The 18,831-nt window shown below is 40.4% G+C and overlaps 1 protein-coding gene across 2 annotated transcripts in view; it reads right to left on the reverse strand.

The window, feature by feature from the left end:
- PSD3 (pleckstrin and Sec7 domain containing 3) overlaps window positions 1-18,831 on the reverse strand; it is a 344,873-nt gene that overhangs the window by 45,480 nt on the left and 280,562 nt on the right. For both annotated transcript variants that reach the window (XM_036249651.1, XM_036249652.1), the window contains exon 9: window positions 11,125-11,195. In XM_036249651.1, the coding sequence (XP_036105544.1) occupies window positions 11,125-11,195 (71 nt within the window). The remainder of the gene's footprint in view (window positions 1-11,124; window positions 11,196-18,831) is intronic.

Raw genomic sequence — 18,831 nt, forward strand, 5'->3', positions numbered from 1 at the left:
CTGGATAACTCGAAGAAGCCACAAAACGCTGCATCATCTCCTCATGTGAGCACAAAGGAAATTCTTTAGGAAGAAACCAGTTTGTGTTTGCAGGGCATAAGAACTGGAATTGTGTTCTTACACCTTCAGAGCACAGCCTATGTCTTAAACCCCAGAGATAGGTATGTCTCCAGCTGTAATGTCTTCTTAGAAATTTACAGTTTTTATAATTATGTCGAAATATCCTTTATATAATGGTCACAGTCCTTCTGGACTGGGTCATTCACCTGTTTTATGACGAATGGAAACTTGGCTATGCTCGTTATTCTCTTAAGAGAACCTGTCTTCAAAGCCTTGCTAACTTTGTCTTTCATGCACTTCCCACTGTTGTAGATGAGAGTCCACCTGGCCTTTTCAAAGTGTTTCCCGAAAGGCAATGCAGTGCCCTGAGCATGCAGGAAGGCTTTTCTAGGGGACCAGGACAGTGACCTGCCGGCTCCTGGAACTGTGGCATTTGGCACATGAGCCCCAGACTGGCTGCCACCCTCCCAGGTTTCGGGCCTTGAATCCTCAGTATCTTCCTACTGCCTGGCCCAGCTCACACTCTGGATGTTGCCTATTCTTCAAACTCAGCAAAAACGAAACAAAACAAAACAAAACAGCCTCTCTTCCCGATCAGACTCAAAACAAAACAAAAACGCCTTTATAGGCAGTTGGAACAAATCTCTCTTTCAAGTAATCCAAGAAATAAAGAGATGGTTTTGCATCGAGGACAGAGTTCCCAGAGTATTGTGACAGTAAACTAAATTTTTAGATAACAAACTGATTTTTTACTGTCGAAAGACATGGTAAAGGCAAACATATTCAGATCTGAATTGCTGTTTTCCAGACCCTAGAGATAAAAGACAGAAGATTCTCAAGAACCTTGTCTGGAGAATAATACAATAGTCAAGTAACTCACCGCCATGTACTAATCCCCACCTGCACCCACGACTCTCAACCATGCCATCAATCACCTGACAATTTATTTTAAGGTAACATACCTCAGTTTTGTCATAACCAGACCTGTAACAAGAATACCACCATAAAGCCTACAATGAAGCAGTCTGGTAGGGTCTCACAGAGCCCACGAGGACACCGGCAGAACTGAGGCTGAGTGACAGCAAAGACTCGGATGAGCATCTGGAGAGCAGATGACTCACTCTCCGTTGACAAATAGATATGAAGTTAATATCCAGTGTCGCCAATGACAGAGCATCGGAACGAACAGGAATTTAATCGTTTTATTATCAATTGCAAAATTTTAGGACACATATAAACTGTGTTACATTAAAATGATAATAATAGACTTCTCTGCCACAAACTCTTAATATTCCAATAATAATAATTATCAATAGGATATAATTTTTGTTGTTGTTGTTAATCCTCACCTGAGGATATTTTTCCACTGATTTTCTTAGAGAGAGTAGAAGGGAGGGAGGGAGAGAGAGAGAGAAACTTCGATGTGAGAGGAACATATTGATTGGTTGCCTCCCACACAGCCCAAGTTGGGGCTGGGAAAACCTGCAACCCAGGCACGTGTTCTTGACCAGAATTGAACCCAAGACCCTTCTGTGTCTGGGCTGACACTCTAACTGCCAAGCCAAACCGACCAGGGCAATAGGGTATACGTTTCTTAAGCATGAGCCTGGGCTCAGGGCCTGCGGGTACTAAAACCAAATAAAGCTAGGAGCACATTCTTACTTAGCTGGAAGACAGACAAAACCACTCTATCATAAACGCCCTACTGTGCTCTACCTGAGAGCGTTCAAAACTGGAATCAGTTATTCACCCAACTTCATTCCATTCACCAGTTTTTTCTGATCCTCACTAACACATTTATTTAAATCATGTCACTAACCATTCACTGCATGAATGCTCTTTGCATCTACACTGTGAACCCAAGCTTGTCTAGGGGTTGACACCACGTTATTTCCCACGGACTCCCCATGTGACCTTTGTAGATGGCTCTGACATAACTGTTGCAGCACTCCGTGGATTTAGTGTTTGCTTGAAAGTCAAGGTAAATGTGACTAACACAAGCAAGGGGCAGAAAGAGAAGTGAGGTGGTCACGAGGAAGAGTGTATACAGCCTGCAGAAGCAAAACAAGAGCTTGGGGAATGTCAGGAACTGTCCAGGGGAAGGAAGAAAGAAAAGGATGCTTTCACTTTAGAGAGAAATCAATAACAGGGAAGAAAGGAGATTCAGTAGAAATGAGATAGACTCTGGGGCTCTGTTGTTTGCAAAAGTCACACAAAGCGGGGCAGCAGAAAAGGGGGAGTGGAGGGAAGACCCAAGTGGAAACTACAAGTCAAGCCCTTTTGAAGGTAGTTGTCTGTGTTCTCTGCCTCTATGTCTTTAACTGGCCTTCCACCCCGGCTTCCATGCCGTGCCCCTTGCAGCTGCTTTACCAATAATCTCCGGGTTGCGGAAAGCAAGAGGCACTTTCCAGTTCCTGCCTTAACCTTTCCACTACATGCATCCTCTACCATCTCTTGACATCAGCAGTGTCGGTCTGTCCTTTGTCTTTCCCTCTCTCGTTTCTTCCTGGCCCTGGGCACTCACTGTTCAGGCTCCTTCCCTGTCTATTCCTTATGTCAGACACAGTGTCTGAGCCCCACTGTTCTCTCCTCCATCACCTCACTCCACAAACTCTGGGTGACATCATCTACTCCTGTAGCCGAAATTACCAACTATTTTTTGCTGACTTTCCAGATCTATATTTCTAGTCTCCCTTGTCAGCTCCAGATCTGAATACTCAAAATTGCTTGTTGGACAGATCCATTTATGATTCCAGACACCTTCAGTTCAACACTGCAAAATGAACTCTCCACTTAGACCTTCCCGCGACCCCTACCTATGCATAGTTCAAACTAATCTGGTCTCTGTCTCTGATGAAATGTGCCTCTCATCCCTTCTCTATCCTCTAGCCAGACGGTCTTTCTAAAATATAAATCTGATTATGTCACAACCCATTAAAAACACTCTGATAAGCTCTACATTGCTCCAAGATAAAATCTCAACGTCTAAACATGGCTTCCTGGGCTCTTGGTAATCTGCCTAGGACACCCCTCACTCTTCCTGAATGTGCTGGGATTTCACCCGTCCAGGCGCCCGCACAGATTTCTCCCTCTCCGAATCCTCTGTGAGACCAACTTCTGCTTGTCTTCTCGGTGTAGGTTTAGATATCACTATCTTCAGGAATTCTCCCACGGTCCTCCCTGCTTTCCCTGCTGTTACGTGTCCTTCCACATGTGTTTCCACAGCACACTGTCCTCTTCACAGCACGTATGAAGTGGCATGGAAATGCCTTTCATCTGTCCGTCTCTCCAGATGGAGCACAGCTCCTTTCAGGACTGTATCTTGCTCACAATCATCTCTCTGGTGTGTACATTTTGAAAAATTGGCTCAGTCCTAATCTAACATGGATCTATCATTGATTGGCTTCCTATTATGGCCTTCTATCGGAATAGTCGTTTGCTAGTCAAAATTCAGCTGAAAATGGATCTTTGGGTCACTTTTAAGGGTCAATCAGGGAGTCATAAAAAGGCTAGAATGGGGGCCAAACTTAAGTGTTCTAGGGAGACCTTTAAAAACAGGCGCTAGATCCTACTATCTTTGTATCCCTATGCCTGGCACAGCCCCTGCCCATTACAAGCCAATCAAAGTCCCTGCCCAACTGAACTAAGTCAGTCTTCGGCTAGAGGAAAAGTGGGTCCTTTCTCATTAACCCTGACCCCAATGAGGGAGAAGTGGCTAAAGGGGGGCAGGAGAGGAGGTGACCCCCAGACGTGCTGCTACTGGCATGCTGAGCGCAGAGGCAGGGCACTGCCAGGGCACACGCCCTCCGGCAGGCTCTGTGGGAGGGGCTGCCCAGCACCCGTGTGCTGCTGTCTGCATCCTCTGGGTACTTGGTGGAGCAGCGCACAAGTCACACGCAGAGAGGCTGAAATCCCTTCGGGGAAGAAGAGTGCTCCTGCTGTCAAGTGGACAGTTTACGACACCGTGACACCGTCTTTCATCTTCATGAGATACTAGTTATTTGAAATGTAATTTTTATCATCTTTCTGCCACTCGCTCTTCCCCATTTATCCTACAATCCAAATGTAAAAAGCTGTTTTGCCCTTCTTAGAACATGCCACATTCTCTCACGTCTGTTCTGTCTCCCGTCTCTGGCGAAAGGCCTTTGATCACCTTGCCTGCCTGGCAAACTCCTGCTCAGATGTACTCATTCCTCAGGGGGGCATTCTCGACCCCTGCAAGCACGGTTAGGAAGCCCTATTCAGGAAGACTTTTTACAGTCCTCCATTATTTATCCCACTGTGTGCTGAATGTTCCATTTCCCGTTTCCCCTTGTTTTTCGAGCTCTACACGGGAGACAGTGTCTCAGTCATCTCTGGGAGCCCCGCACTCAGTGCAGTACTTGACCTGTGGTGCACTCTAAACGGTTATGTGAGGATATAAACTCCAGACAGCACAAACCGCAGATCACCTTGCAACAGAGCGTACATTACATCATATAACTCACTTTCTGTGCAGCTTCTGCCAGCATGTGCTGACAGATTAGGACTCCAGCAAGGTGAAGGATTAGCCAACAATGGAATTCAGAAGCCAGTACTGAGCCTCTTACACATGGTAACTCAGAGATAATTCGAAGACATCTGAATACCTAAGGCTGCTGTGTGCAGCTCCATATCTCAAAGGTCCCTCTGAAGCAAAGTCGGCTTAGCAGCAGACAGCACCCTGTTAACTTTTCAAGTGCTTGGCATTTTCATATGTATACATCTCCATATTTGTATTGCCTTTTTGCTTTTTAAAGTTTACAAATCAGGAAGAAACTAATTAAAATTCAGAGTAGATCTATCTATACAAGAACCCAACTTGCTACGATTAAGCTTTCACAGACTGATGAGCTAGTCTCTAGGATTTGTGCAAAGTTTCTGAGGACAGATATTGATTACTCTGATGAGATTTCAAGCACTTGTCACATTTTTTTCAATCTCTCCTTTTTCTTTTCTTTTAAAAGCATTAATAACAATAACTATGGAGGAGGCTGGATACAAACCATGGCTGCCCTTCTTAGACTTGCTCTCATCCTAAGAAGACGTTTTGCAGCCATGCTTGCATTCTTAACTGAGTCAAAGGAAACAGCAACCTGCTAATAGGCCACAGCTCTACTTGGTCCTCTCCTACACAAATGCATCATTTCCTTCACGTCCTATGTGTCACTTTATAAAAGGAATTTCACCCAACTTTCCCTAAGTCCACATTTGCCACACTCCAGAGTTACTGTAACTATGGAGGTATGATCTAATTTTGGAGATCTCATCCAAACTGATGTTGAAGTTTGAAAGTCTACAAAGTTTAGCCCTGGCCAGTCTGGCTCAGCAGTTAGAGCGTAGGCCTGCGAACCAAAGAGTCATGGGTTTGATCTCCGGTCAAGGGCATGTACTTGGGTTGCAGGTTCAATCCTTGATCCCTGTTGGGGTCATGCAGGAGGCAAGTAATTGATGTGTCTCTCTCATTTATCTTTCTTTCTCTCTCCCTTCCTCCCTCCCACTCTACCTAAAAATCAATGGAAAAATATCCTTGGGTGAGGATTACAAAGGAGGAAGTTTACAAAGTTTATTTTCTCTTGTCCATAATTAGTTCTTTCTCTCCTATGTCTGGATGAGTCCAGCTCAATTCAGTTCACTTTCTGAGAGGGAGGACAATGAGATAGGAAACGTGGGTGACTTGGAAACAGCATCTCTCTTTGTATCACTTCTGTCAATTGTTGAATGCAAGAGTGTTTTTCTCTCTTCCCAGGCTCACCCTGGGATGGAGTGGGTGGAAATCCTGTAGCTAGGTATTCAATGAAATGGTTTTTCCAAAGACAGCTATGCCCCTTATAGAGATTTTAGAGAAAATGAAAAAGGAAGCTGAAATAATAGGATTTATGCTGGGGAAACAGCTGCGATATGTGAAATTTAATTTCAAAGGGTTGTTCCCTGCAGAGACAAAGCTAGCTGAGAAGACGAATGTGGACCCAGCATGTGCACATATGCTGCTCTGGAGGAGGCCGAGGCAGTTGACTTGTAAATTAGAAACTGTGTTGATTCCATAGGGAAATAAAGACAATATAGATATCTGGTCACCTAAAAGACTGGATCTCTTCTAATATCAACCACCATCTCCATTTTCCCATTTCTTTGGCCCTCAAAGTAATGTGTACATTTTAGTAGGATTCCACCAGTCTTCTTCTTTCTGCATTCAATGGGTGTCAGCTCACTCCATACCTTTCTCTGCAAAGGTTATTTACCCACAAAGAGAGCTTTGATCTGAGGGGAATCATCCCATGCTCTAATATTGCTTACCTAATCTATTCCAAAAGGAATTAAAAAAGGGGGCTTATGTTAGATATGGTCCTTCCCAGTCTAAAAATTTGAAAAAGTTCCAGTAGAGAAATAGAACAAAAGAGAATTAAGAAAGTGTTCCTTACAAAGCTACTCTGGTAATATGCAAAGTGTTGATATAGGATATCATATAGTAGTCAAGGTTCTTGAAAATACTGATCTGAGTGGACTCCTAAGAAAAGTTGAGTTAAGAATAATTCCTTCTGCCCTGGCCGGTTTGGCTCAGCGGTTGGAGCATCGGCCTGCGGTCCAGAGAGACCTGGGTTCGGTTCCCGCTAAGGGCACGTACCTCGGTTGCAGTTTGTCCCCGGCCCTGGTTGGTCGTGTGGGTGGCGGCCACTCGATGTGTCCCTTCACATCGATGTTTCTCTTCACATCGATGTTTCTCTCTCTCTCTCTCTTCCTCTCTCTCCCTCCCGCTCTATCTGAACAAAAAATGGAAAAATGTCTTCGGGTGAGGATAAAAAAAAAAAAAAAAAAAGAATAATTCCTTCAAGTTTACTATATAGGGCATTAATGTTTAAAAGTGAATCAAATACATATTTTCTCTAATAGTTACACCTCCATTCCAAAGTAGTGCATTATCTCAGTGGTCCAAGTGGCAGATGCCATCTGATTCAGGACTGCAGATGTCACCTCTAATGGAAGGACTCCCAGAGAAACACAAGTGTAGAAAGGCAGTTACAGACGTGTGCAAAGTGTGTCAGGACATGTGTGTGTACTGAATACAAAAAAGCTGAAAAATGAATGACAGCTTTTTCTTTTATATCCAAATATTAAATATTGGTATGGTGAAGACAGGTTGTGCTGAGACAGATATTATCATAAACTGCTATTAGGAATGAAAGACCTTGTTCGACCTTTCCAGATGTAATTTATAATATGTCTTAATACAGGCATGCCTCATTTTATTGTGCTTCCTGGATACTGTATTTTTACAGATTGAAGGTTTGTGGTAACCCTGCATAGAGCAAGTCTGTTGGTGCCACTGGCCAACAGCATCTGCTCACTTCATGTCTCTGTGTCACATTTTGGTAATCCTTGCAATATTTCAAACATTTTCATTATTACTATATTGGTTATGGTGTTCTGTGATCAGTGATCTTCGATGTTACCTCAGCAAGATCCGCTATCAGCAAAAAGATTCCAACTTGCGAAAGGCTCACATGATGGTTAGCACTTTTTAGCAATAAAGAATTTTTTAATTAAGGTGTATACGTTGCTTTTTTATACACTTAATAGACTATAGTGTAGTGTAAATATATTTTTTACATGCATTGAGAAACCAAAAAGTTTGTGTGATTTCCTTTATTACAATATTTGCCTTCTGCAGTGGTCTGGACCCACCTGCCAACATCTCTGAGGTATGCTTATAATTTTAAACAGTTCCTATCCTTTCCCTGTGATCCATGACCCTACCCCGTAATCTACCTTCAGGAAATAAACGGATATGTGCACAAATATATAGGATTATTTATAACTGTGAAAAACTGTGTGGGGGTGTCTAAAAATGGGAAAAAGATTAAATTATGGAAAGTCTATTCAAAGAAAAATATGTAAACAATTAAAATGAATGCTTTTGTAAACCCTATTAAGAAAAGAGAAAAAAAATAAAACCATGTAACTTACTATTTCATAGTCACCAGATTGACCAAAAATATGCTTCTACAAATTTTTAATTTTAAAATGTTTATGATAATAAGTAGAGTAAAAAGAAAAGGACTGTAAAACTATATCATAGTCCAAGTAGATTTGAGTAAAAAGTAAAGGACTGTAAAACTATGTCATAGTCCAAGTAGATTTAAAAATCTTTTCTTAGGGATGACGTCAGCAAGATGGCAGAATAGGAAGGGTCTCAGCTGTTGTTCCCCCACAGTAACAGCAATTTAACAATGATACACAGATCACAATACCTTTGTGAGAATGCTAGAATGCAGTTAAGAAGTTTCAGTACTTCAGCCAAGTGAAAACCCAAGAAGAGCTGCATCGAAATGGGTAAAGAACAAAGTTTGGGAGAAAGGTGCATAACCTGTCTTCTCTCTTGGGAGGGAGGCAGAGGAACAGAGTGTGTGTCTGGCATTCTGGCTCATGAGTGGGCTGTCCAAGAGAAATGGTTTGTCTTGCCTGACTTGGGGCGAATCTGGAATACTCTGGATGCCTAGGCTGCAACTCAGAATAAGGGAAGGTGGCTCGCTGCTGCAGAACTGAAAACTTCCCAAATCTGGGGAAGGACATGGACATGCAGATCTAAGAAGCTCAACAATGTGCAATTAAGATAAAGTCTAAGACATCCACACCAAGACACATTATAATCTAATTGTCAAAAGTCAAGGATGTGGAGAGAATTTTGAAAGTAGCAAGAGAAGAGTGATTTGTCTTATACAAGGGAATCCCTTAAGACTATCATAGGATTTCTCTAAGCAGAAATATTGAGGTCAGGAGAGAGTAGAATGATATATTCAAAATGATGAAAAAATAAAAACCCTTGCAAACCAAGAATAGTATACCCAGCAAACTGGTTTTTAAAAAATGAAGCAGGGATAAAAACTTTCCCAAATAAGCAAAACTGATGCAGTTCATCACTGCTAGACCTGCCTTACAAGAACTGTAATAAAAAAACAAACAACAACCAAGAATATAAAATAAAAGGAAAAGAAAGAGCCACATGAAAGTATATAAAGTATAAATCTCACTGGTAAAGGTAAATATATAGATGAATACAGAATAATGAAATACTGGACAACTCACTTTTGACTGTAGTATACATGTTAAAAGAGAAAAGTACCAAGAATAACTATAAACACCAAAATTTGTTAACGTGTATACAAAAAAAAAAAAGTAAATTATGACAATAATTATAAACTTTATGTGTGAGGGGGAAGTAAAAGTATAGAGTTTCTGTATGTGATTGAAATTAAGTTAAATAGACTGTTAGAACTAAATGTTTTATGTAAGCCTCATGGTAACCACAAAGAAAATCCCTATAGAAAATACAAAAAAGAAAATGAGAAAGTAATCCAAACATGTTTCTACAAAATATCAATAAAACACGAAGAAAGGCAGCAACAGAAGAAAAGAGGGTCAAAAAGCTAAAAAAGAGAAATCAATTTATAAAATGTTAATAATAGTAAGTCCTTGTATGTTTTTCTGCATCTATGGAGATGATCATGTGATTTGTAACTTTTGTTCTATTAATATTTATCATATAAATTGATTTTCATATATTGAACCATCCTTGCATCCCAGGAATAAATTTTACTTGGTCATGGTGTATGTATGCTCCTTTTAATATGATGCTGAATTTGGTTTGGTGGTATTTTGTTGAAGATTTTTACATTTATATTCATCAGAAATATTGGCCTGTAATTTTTTTTTTTGTAGTATTTTTTTTTTCTCCTGGTTTTGGTATCAGGGTAATGCTGGCCCCATAAAATGAGTTTAGAAGTGTTTCCTCCTTCAATTTTTGGATGAGTTTGAGAAGCATTAACATTAATTCTTCTATAAAAGTTTAGTAGAATTTATTAGTGAACTATGATTACTGATTAAATCTCCTTACTAGATATAGGTCTATTCTGGTTTTCTATTTATTCATGATTCAGTTTTGGCAGACTGTTTTTAGAAATTTATCCATTTCTTTTAGGTGGTCCAAGTTGTTGGTGTAATCGTTTCTTTTATTTCTGTGGCTCAGTTGTAACACCTCTTCTTTCACTTCCGATTTCGAATCTTCTCTCTTCTTTTCTTAGTAGTCTAGCCAAAGTTTGTCAATTTAATTGATCTTTTCAAAAAACCCAATTCTTAGTTTCATTGATTTTTTTTCTATTGTTTTTCTAGTCTCTATTTCATTTATTTCTGCTCTAACCTTAATGTTTCCTTCCTTCTACTAACTTGAGGCTTTGTTTGTTCTTTTTCTAGTCACTTGAGGTGTAAAGCTAGGTAGTTTATTTGATATATATTTTTTATTGTATGTGTTTATCTCTATAAATCCCTCACTCCTTCATACTGCTTTTGCTGTATCTCATAAGTTTTGGTATGTTGTGTTTCTAGATTTAGGTAGGATCTACATGAAGATAAATAACTAAATAAAAAACATATTGTTAAATAATAGAACATAAATAAAAGATAACTAATTTATAGTATATTTTTTTTCTTTATTGATTGGAAAGAGAGAGGAAGGGAGAAGGAGAGAGATGGGAACATCGATGAGAGAGAACATCGATTGGCCGCCTCCTGCATGCCCTGCACTGGGGATTTGGCTCACAACCTGGGCCTATGTCCTGACTGGGAATTGAACTGGCGACCTCTTGGTACATGGGTCGATGCACAACCACTGAGCCACATAGTATAAATATCTACTGGAATAAGTGCTGCCACAGGCATATACCTGCACAGACCTTGTGAAGTTGAACCTATCAACATACATTCAAAATTTCTAATTGAACATATTAAGAACACAGCTCTTCTATTTCCTCTGATCAAACATACACACTTACACATGTATAACCTTTTATATATAAAATATTGTACATATAATATTAATATAATCTCCAAAATAATTATTTCTCTAGAAACAAAACAAAAATCTAAAAAAGAATTTAGACATTAATTAAACAGTTTTTTGGGTGTTTGTACAAAGTTAATATTTTTGGGGTAGAATGTCTATCATTGCATAGTTTTGATGAATAAATAAATAAGTTAATTAATTAATTTTACCTTTTGCAAGTAAAGAACTGTTCCCTTTAGTACGGCATAAAAGGTTTTCCATCCTCGCTTTCCTCTTGGAGCTAGAGAGGGAAAAAATGGAAACTTTTATTTGACAGAAATAAGCACTTTGGAAAGAGAACCTAAATGATCAACATGGTGATTGTGTCTCAATATTCCTGGTTCATTAGCTACCAGAAATAATAATGAGAATCAAAATTTTCTCGCGTTTTACTGTGTAACAGGCAGTATTCTAAAAATGTTTTCCTTGAATGATCTCATTTAATCATCACAGTAATCCTGAGAGGCAGGTACTGCTCCTCTTGCTGTTCACAAAACCGAAGCACAGAGAAGTAATCTCTCGTGGTCACACGACTAGGAAGAGGCGGGACCCGGGACCCAGATGGTATGCCTCTAGTCTGCACTCCAGTAGAGAGGACTTAGAGACTGGGACAGGAGAGGCCTATTGGAAATACATATTCATCCAAGAGAGTGTTTAACAGGTTCATGTGCCACAGCCTTTATGGCTTCGCCAAAGCTTCTAGGAATCAGAAGAAAAAAGTCTCGGAATATAAAAGAACTCCTCTTGGTGTTTCTCCCACACACCCACCAACCAGATTATAACTTTAATTATTACTCCTACGACAACCTGTGATACCTCTGCTGCGGAACGTGCCGCACTGTAACACAATGTTTTGTCCAAACTTCTCTTTCAGGAGACTGTGAATAGCCTGAGAGCCATCCTTCATCTTTAGAATTCACAGAACCTGACACCCTCATAACATTTCTCCAAGTGAGTTTTCTTTCAATCTTCCTGGTCTATAAAGTACGTAGGATTTCTCTATTGAGTTATATAAACTTTTACAGATTGTCCTAAAGCAAAAGAACAGATAAGCAAAAAACAGTTTAACTATTTATTCTTAATCTTAATAAAATTAAATCTGTAACTGGAAAATGCTGTTTTTGAAAAAAACATGTCTATCCAAATAGGTGGTGGTGGTGGGGGGCTACTTATTCTTATTCCTTTATCAAATTTGGCTGCCTTTAGATTGTCTTTAACTTGGACACCTGATTAAATTAGGAAATACATCATTCTTAAGATTTAAATCCTTTAAATCTCCTTTGACTGATGACTCAAGAATTCTTAGGCTTGGAAAGTGGGTGCACATCCACCTACGAACATGGGTGCTCCTGCCAACAGCACGCTGAGCTTTCCACCTGGCACAAGAGGACTCAAAACATCCGCTCTGCAGGTTTCCAGGGGAAATTAAAAAATAAATTGTCCCATCTGTTTCTACTATGTAAGATTTAAAAGTGTGTACTCAAAAACAAATGATCAAAAAAGTACACCATAGCCTCCTTTATAAAGAAGAAAGTGACCACCATAAGTAGAATCATAGATCACATGTATAAAAGACAAATACTGGCTATCTTCACCAGATGGCAATGCTGACATGGTGGATGTGACCAGGGGCTGCGGGCTCTGTCGCAGAACAGGGCCAGGGTGTGGTGGAGGCGGCTGATGTGACGGCAGCTGGTATCTGGACCTTGCCTTAAACTTGTCCTCTCAACCACCAACCCATAGTAACTGGGAACTCCCGGCCAATCCCTCTAATTCCCAGGACTTCAGTTAGGTGGATAATCCACATAACTAAAGGCAGAGCGCCGGTTAATGCTGGAAAGGATTTTGGGAAAAACATTTTTTTCTATAGGAGAAATATAGATTCCGATTTTAGAGGGTTTCCCTAAAGCCCTAAAACTAGTTTAGTAGCATCTTGAGATTCCTTCAGTTCCAAGATCTACAAATCTATATTTCTACTTTTCAAGTAGAAATCCCCTTTCTGAATCCATGTACATATTCACAAAAATTTGTAACAGCTTTTTGTCATCACCACACTAAACCTACTAGGAACAGATCCCAAAGATCTCTCCAACTGAAATGGGATCTCATCACCCACGGGTGACTAATGCTAGTGCCGTGGGCTTTAACCCTGCACTGATTCTCACTTTTCCACCTGCCCTAGCAGTGGCAAACCTAACCTTGTTTTTGGTCAACAACAATTTAGTTGTTTAAGCTTAATGAGGTAACCAAGTCTCCTAACAAGAAAACTTAGAAGCAAGTGCTCAAAGTATATAACTAGTGTGCTACAAAAGCACTGCTCTACATGATTTTACATGTATCAACCCAGCAAACTCATACCATAATTCTAAAAATAAAGTACTAGTATTACCTCCATTTTATAAATGGGATGGCGTGGGTGTAAATGAGTGGGATTCAGGGAAGAAAGGGACCACTGTGCACTACAGCACACTGGGAAAGGCCCTCTGGAGGCGGCTCAGCTGCCCTGATTTTAACCACCCCCTCCCCCGCCCCCCGCGCTTCTATGGCCTTTGTTTGCTGAGGCTCCTCCTGTGAAACACATGGGCTAGACACCAATGAACGAGGGGCATGTTCCTCACAATGGGGACCGATGAACAGTTAAAACTGATTTCAGGGCACATATTAAGTATAAACAACTAGGGAAAGAGAAGAAACTGTAGTTACGTAAGGAACGTGATGGGAAGAATGAAGGACATTGATGTGATCCCAATGAATCCTATTCAAAGGCTTTACTTACAAGGTAGTAGGAAGCTGGCAGGTAGATGTATTTTAACAAATCTGGTTGTCTATTGTGAAAAGATGTTTATAAGCTTGATCAAAAGATCCCATGACCTTTTGATCCCAAGCTTTCATGGTTTAACATGCATACTCAAAGTCCGAAGATAATCAGTTCCTTTCTTTCTTCCTTCTTGAAAATACCAGGATCTTGAAATATTTTAATTTTAATCATCTGCTTCCAACATTACATGATGGAATTTATTACTTTATATATTTTTTAATACTATTAAAATGGACATTATTTTTCTATAAACTGTCATTGTCTGCTTAGATTTACTTTTATATTTATTACTACCTCCATTCATTACTCTTTCTGGACCTCAGATTGAGTTTTGGAGGCCATTTTAAAATTACCTCTTGAAATCTATACCTAGCACTTTCTTTAATGATAGACTTTTTGTGGTAAGTCTTTTTCTATTTTTGTGTATATAAAAATGTCTTTATTTCATTATCAGTCCTAGGCTGACGATGACTTTTTCTTATGAAGGTATTGTTTCACTATCCTGTCATTGTTGGGATGTCAATCTTGAGTCTAAATGTAATGTCTAAGTATAGGTTTGTTTTAATTTTTCCCACTTGGTTTTCTTTTCCTTTTTTTAAAGGATCAAAATATACTTCTTGAATTTGGCAATCAAGAGGGCCATGGTAGTCTCCTAGTACAGTTTTTTTCTTTTAATTTTAATTAACTTATTTATTCTTATTACAGATGTCCTCTCGCCCCCGACTGACACCCTCCTCCCCGATCCCCCACCCTCAGCCTTCACCGCACTGTGATCCATAGGCTGTGCATATATGCATATAAGTTCTTTGGTTTATCTCTTACTGCCCCCACCCCCCTTTCCTCTGAGGTTTGTCAGTCTGTGCCCTACTTCCATGTCTCTGCATCTATTTTGTTTGTCAGTTTATTTTGTTCATTATATTCCACAAATAAGTGAGATCATGTGATTTTATCTTTCTCTGACTGGCTTATTTCACTTAGCATAATACTCTCCAGGTCCTTCCATGTTGTCTCAAATGGTAAGAAATCTTTCTTTCTTACAGCTGCATAATATTCCATTGTGTAAATGTACCACAGCTTTTTGACTCATTTCTCTAGGCTTCCTGTGTATCATTTCCCAACACTTCTAGTCCTTATATCTTTGAATACTGTCTCTCCTCCATGTGTCCACCTTTGTAATCCAATACTCGACTCCTCACTCATTCCACGCCCCTTCACATTCTACCTTTTTGTCCTTTTGTGCTAAAAGCGGTGTCATTATATCTCCAGCACGCCTTCCTGGGCACCCAGATACAGAGATGCCCTTAGGGTTTTAGCAGCCCCAGAGATAACTGACCTCCCTAGATTAGAAAATATTTTATCATTTTCAGATGTTTTATAATGAGTTTCAGAATTTGTAGGTCATTATATTGCCAAAAACAGATTCTCTAGTTCTTCTTTCTTCCTCTTAAGAAATTTTTTTCTTTATTGATTTTAGTGAGAGAGGTAGGGAGAGGAATAGAGAGATTGAAATATCAATGAGAGAGAACATCTACTGGCCGCCTCCTGCATACCCCACACTGGGGATCGGGCCCACAACCCGGGCATGTGCCCTGATCAGAAATACCGGCAACTTGGTGCATGGGTCAACGCCCAAGCACTGTGCTGCATGGGCTGGGCATCTCTTTTTAAATTTTTTTTTTTTTATCCTCACCCGAGGACATTTTTCCATTTTTTGTTCAGATAGAGCGGGAGGGAGAGAGAGGAAGAGAAAGAGAGAGAAACATCAATGTGAAGGGACACATTGAGTGGCTGCCACCCGCACGACCAACCAGGGCCAGGGCCAAACTGCAACCGAGATACGTGCCCTTAGCGGGAACCGAACAGGGTCTCTCTGTACCGCAGGCCGACGCTCCAACCGCTGAGCCAAAACAGACAGGGCTGTTTTTAATTTTTTTTAATAAAAATTTACTCACACATTTTGTAATCTAGTTAGAATTCCTTTGGAGTAGGATATAGGAGACAGGAGAAATTAGAACAGGGAACACCAAGAAGGAGGTTACAACAATTTCCCAGATGAGAGAAAAAAAGGCCAAAATATGGGTAGAGAGTCTCAATAAATGAAGAAAAAGAACTGGAACGTAAGGGGGAGGCAGTAATGTTAACTGAGCACCTATACTGCAGTGCTCTGGGCACTGGGCAGCTTTATCAGCATACAATCTATTTCAGCCAAACGATCCTTTTAGTTAGGTAGGTAGTTCTTATTAATCACTAATTACATTTGCAGTTCTAAGAGGTAGAGTAAGCTGCTGAGGAGGCTGCCTATCTAAAGATTTTGAAGCTACTATACAGGGCAATTTAGATGACAAAACATGTTCTAAGGGCACTTTAAGAAGAAAAAACTTTCCAGGTGACAACCCTTTGCAATGGTCATGCCTACTACTCGACCGAGGTAGATGCAGGGTGCAGGGGAAGGAGAAAATGAGACAGGAGGGGGATGCAAGTCAGGTGTGTTCTCTAATCTCTGAACTCCGGGACCTTCACAGGCATCCCTGCTCACAGCTACGGATTTCAAAACTGAGGCACGAGCCCCACATCTGCCCTCCCCCAGCCTACTCGCCAACACCGCTGCAGAGCAATGATGCTAACACCAATGCTAATGGCAGCAGCAGGAATAGCAGCAGCGAGCAGGTAGTGGGCACAGTTTCAAGCACTGCTCCAAAACCTGCTGTGTATTAACTGAAGCCCACATCTCTATGAGGGAGGCACTATTATAAACTCCACTTTATAGACGTGGAATCAAAGACCCCACCTAACCTGTAACACCTGGTTCCCCGCAGCACTGCCCACTTTTATGCTGAGGTGTTGGGGCCCAGGGCAGGCGGGCCCTAAATATCCTACAATGGCTCCCTGATTCCTTTGATTTAGTTACTTGATAAGCAGCCGGTGCAAGAAGGGCATGTGGACCCTTTCTTGTCGCCTCGTGTGCAGGAAATAAACCTCCCCAGTAAAGGGTGTCCTGCTTGCTCCGGTAGGGCTGAGAGAGACACCCTTATCACCAAAGTACGAAATCCAGGCCCCAAAGCTTACATGCACACCCCCTGGCCCTCCTTTATTCATTTCCTACCCAAGCCCAAACTGAGCACCCAAACCTAAGTATCTTTGTCCTGTCATTTCCTCACAAATTTATTGTTCCTTTGTCTAAAAAGTATGAAAAACTGGTGGGCCCATCATTTCTGAGAGAATCATTTATGGTCTCTGGTGCACACATATTAAGTTGATTTTTCTCCTGTTAATCTGGTCTTGTGTCAATTTTCTAATTAGTCTAGCCATAAGAACTCAAGAGGGGTGGAGGAGGAATTATCCCCTCCCTGACACAGGGAAAGACCAGTTAGACTAGACTCAGGCTACAATGTCTTCTTGGTTAACTCTAGGGATGAAATTCAAATTATTTAAGAGCTGATTCAGCATGAAACCTGACCTATCAGAAAACACACTGCCCAATCAGGACTGAAGGGGTACCCAGGACAAACAGGCTGTAAAAGTAATAAAAACCCACTCCCTGACTATCAGCCCTGGCAGCAGGGTTGTTTCTTAACCACTGTGGGTAAAAATGAGAAACAAAGCAAGCAGGCTTCTGTGATTGTTATTCTACATCCATCTCTCTCTCTCCTCTCTCTCTCTCTCTCTCTCTCTCTCTCTCTCTCTTGCACATACACACAGAGAATTTACATTTCTGCAAAAAGAAATTGGCAGTTGTCCCAAAGATAGGTGATATTGAAAATATCATTAAATCTTCAATATCACAAACCAGTTCTTATTCATTTTTCTTATTCCATTTTTTGTTTTTGTTTTGTTACTCCTCACCTAAGGATACTTTTCCATTGATTTTTAGATAGAGTGGAAGTGAAGGGAGAGAGAGAGAGAAACATCGATGTGAGACAGACACATCGACTGGTTGCCTCCTGCACAACCCTGACCAGGGCCGGGGACCGAACCTGCAACCGAGGTACATGCCCTTGACCAGGAATCAAACCAGAGATCCTTTGGACTGCAGGCTGATGCTCTAACTGCTTAGCCTAACCAGGCAGGGCATCTCATCTCATTTTATAATATATTTGAATAAATCTTTTTGGAAATATAAAGTAGAATGAACAATATTTTGGCTTCAATTATTAACACTGATCTTTGTAAAACAGTTAATGTACAAATGGAAAGGAAAATACAGGTTGTCACCTTTCTTGTGTAAAATATTCCTGAAGTAATAAAATATTCAGTAAGAAGCAAGAATGACTATCTGCCAGAAATAAAGTTTTTTTCAATCATCAAAAGGTATGAACTTCAGGCACAAGTTTATATTTGCATGCTGTACTCTCCAACTTTAATTTCTTCTAAACTGAACTGTGAACAGATTGTGTTTAAGATCTTACTGTTCCAATTTTTTATTTTATTCAAAGGGCAGATCATTTTTTCCTACATGGAAAGCTCATCCTGTTTTTGACCACTTCTTCCTCTGGGTTCCCTGATCATCTATCTACTTTTTCCTTTTCTTTAAGTTTAATATCCGAAAGACTTAATATGCATAGAAAGACACAGTATGTACACTGCTTATTTTTACTAACCTTTCCTGTCTATTGGCTTGAAAAACATTCTTCCCCTGATAATATACCCCTCCCCCCACAGAGTAGAGAAAGGTCCGTAAGCCATATCCACACTAATGAGAAATAATCCTTGGGTCATGCATGGCCTGAAGTCTAATAATGCAGGCTCGGAGAGGCTGGACAACAAGGGAAATGTGAGGATGTGATAGTTCTATGCAAAAGACCTTCACTTTCTTCATATTAATGGAGAAAGACATTTCAAATACAACGCAGTGCCAAGGAGGGCATTCCGAAATAAACCCAACACCAGGCTGCCTTTGGAAACAGGTGTGCTCAACAAAAGCTCTTCCATATGAGTACAAAAGGGAAACATCTATATTAGATTTGTCGAAGGCATAAAACATTTTTATTTATTGTCAATATGCATTATTTTATTTAATATTCAAAACAGCTTTATGACCAGCTATACTCATTAACCCCAT

This window comes from Molossus molossus, unplaced genomic scaffold (genome assembly GCF_014108415.1).
Source record: "Molossus molossus isolate mMolMol1 unplaced genomic scaffold, mMolMol1.p scaffold_m16_p_9, whole genome shotgun sequence".
NCBI classification, from domain to species: domain Eukaryota; kingdom Metazoa; phylum Chordata; class Mammalia; order Chiroptera; family Molossidae; genus Molossus; species Molossus molossus.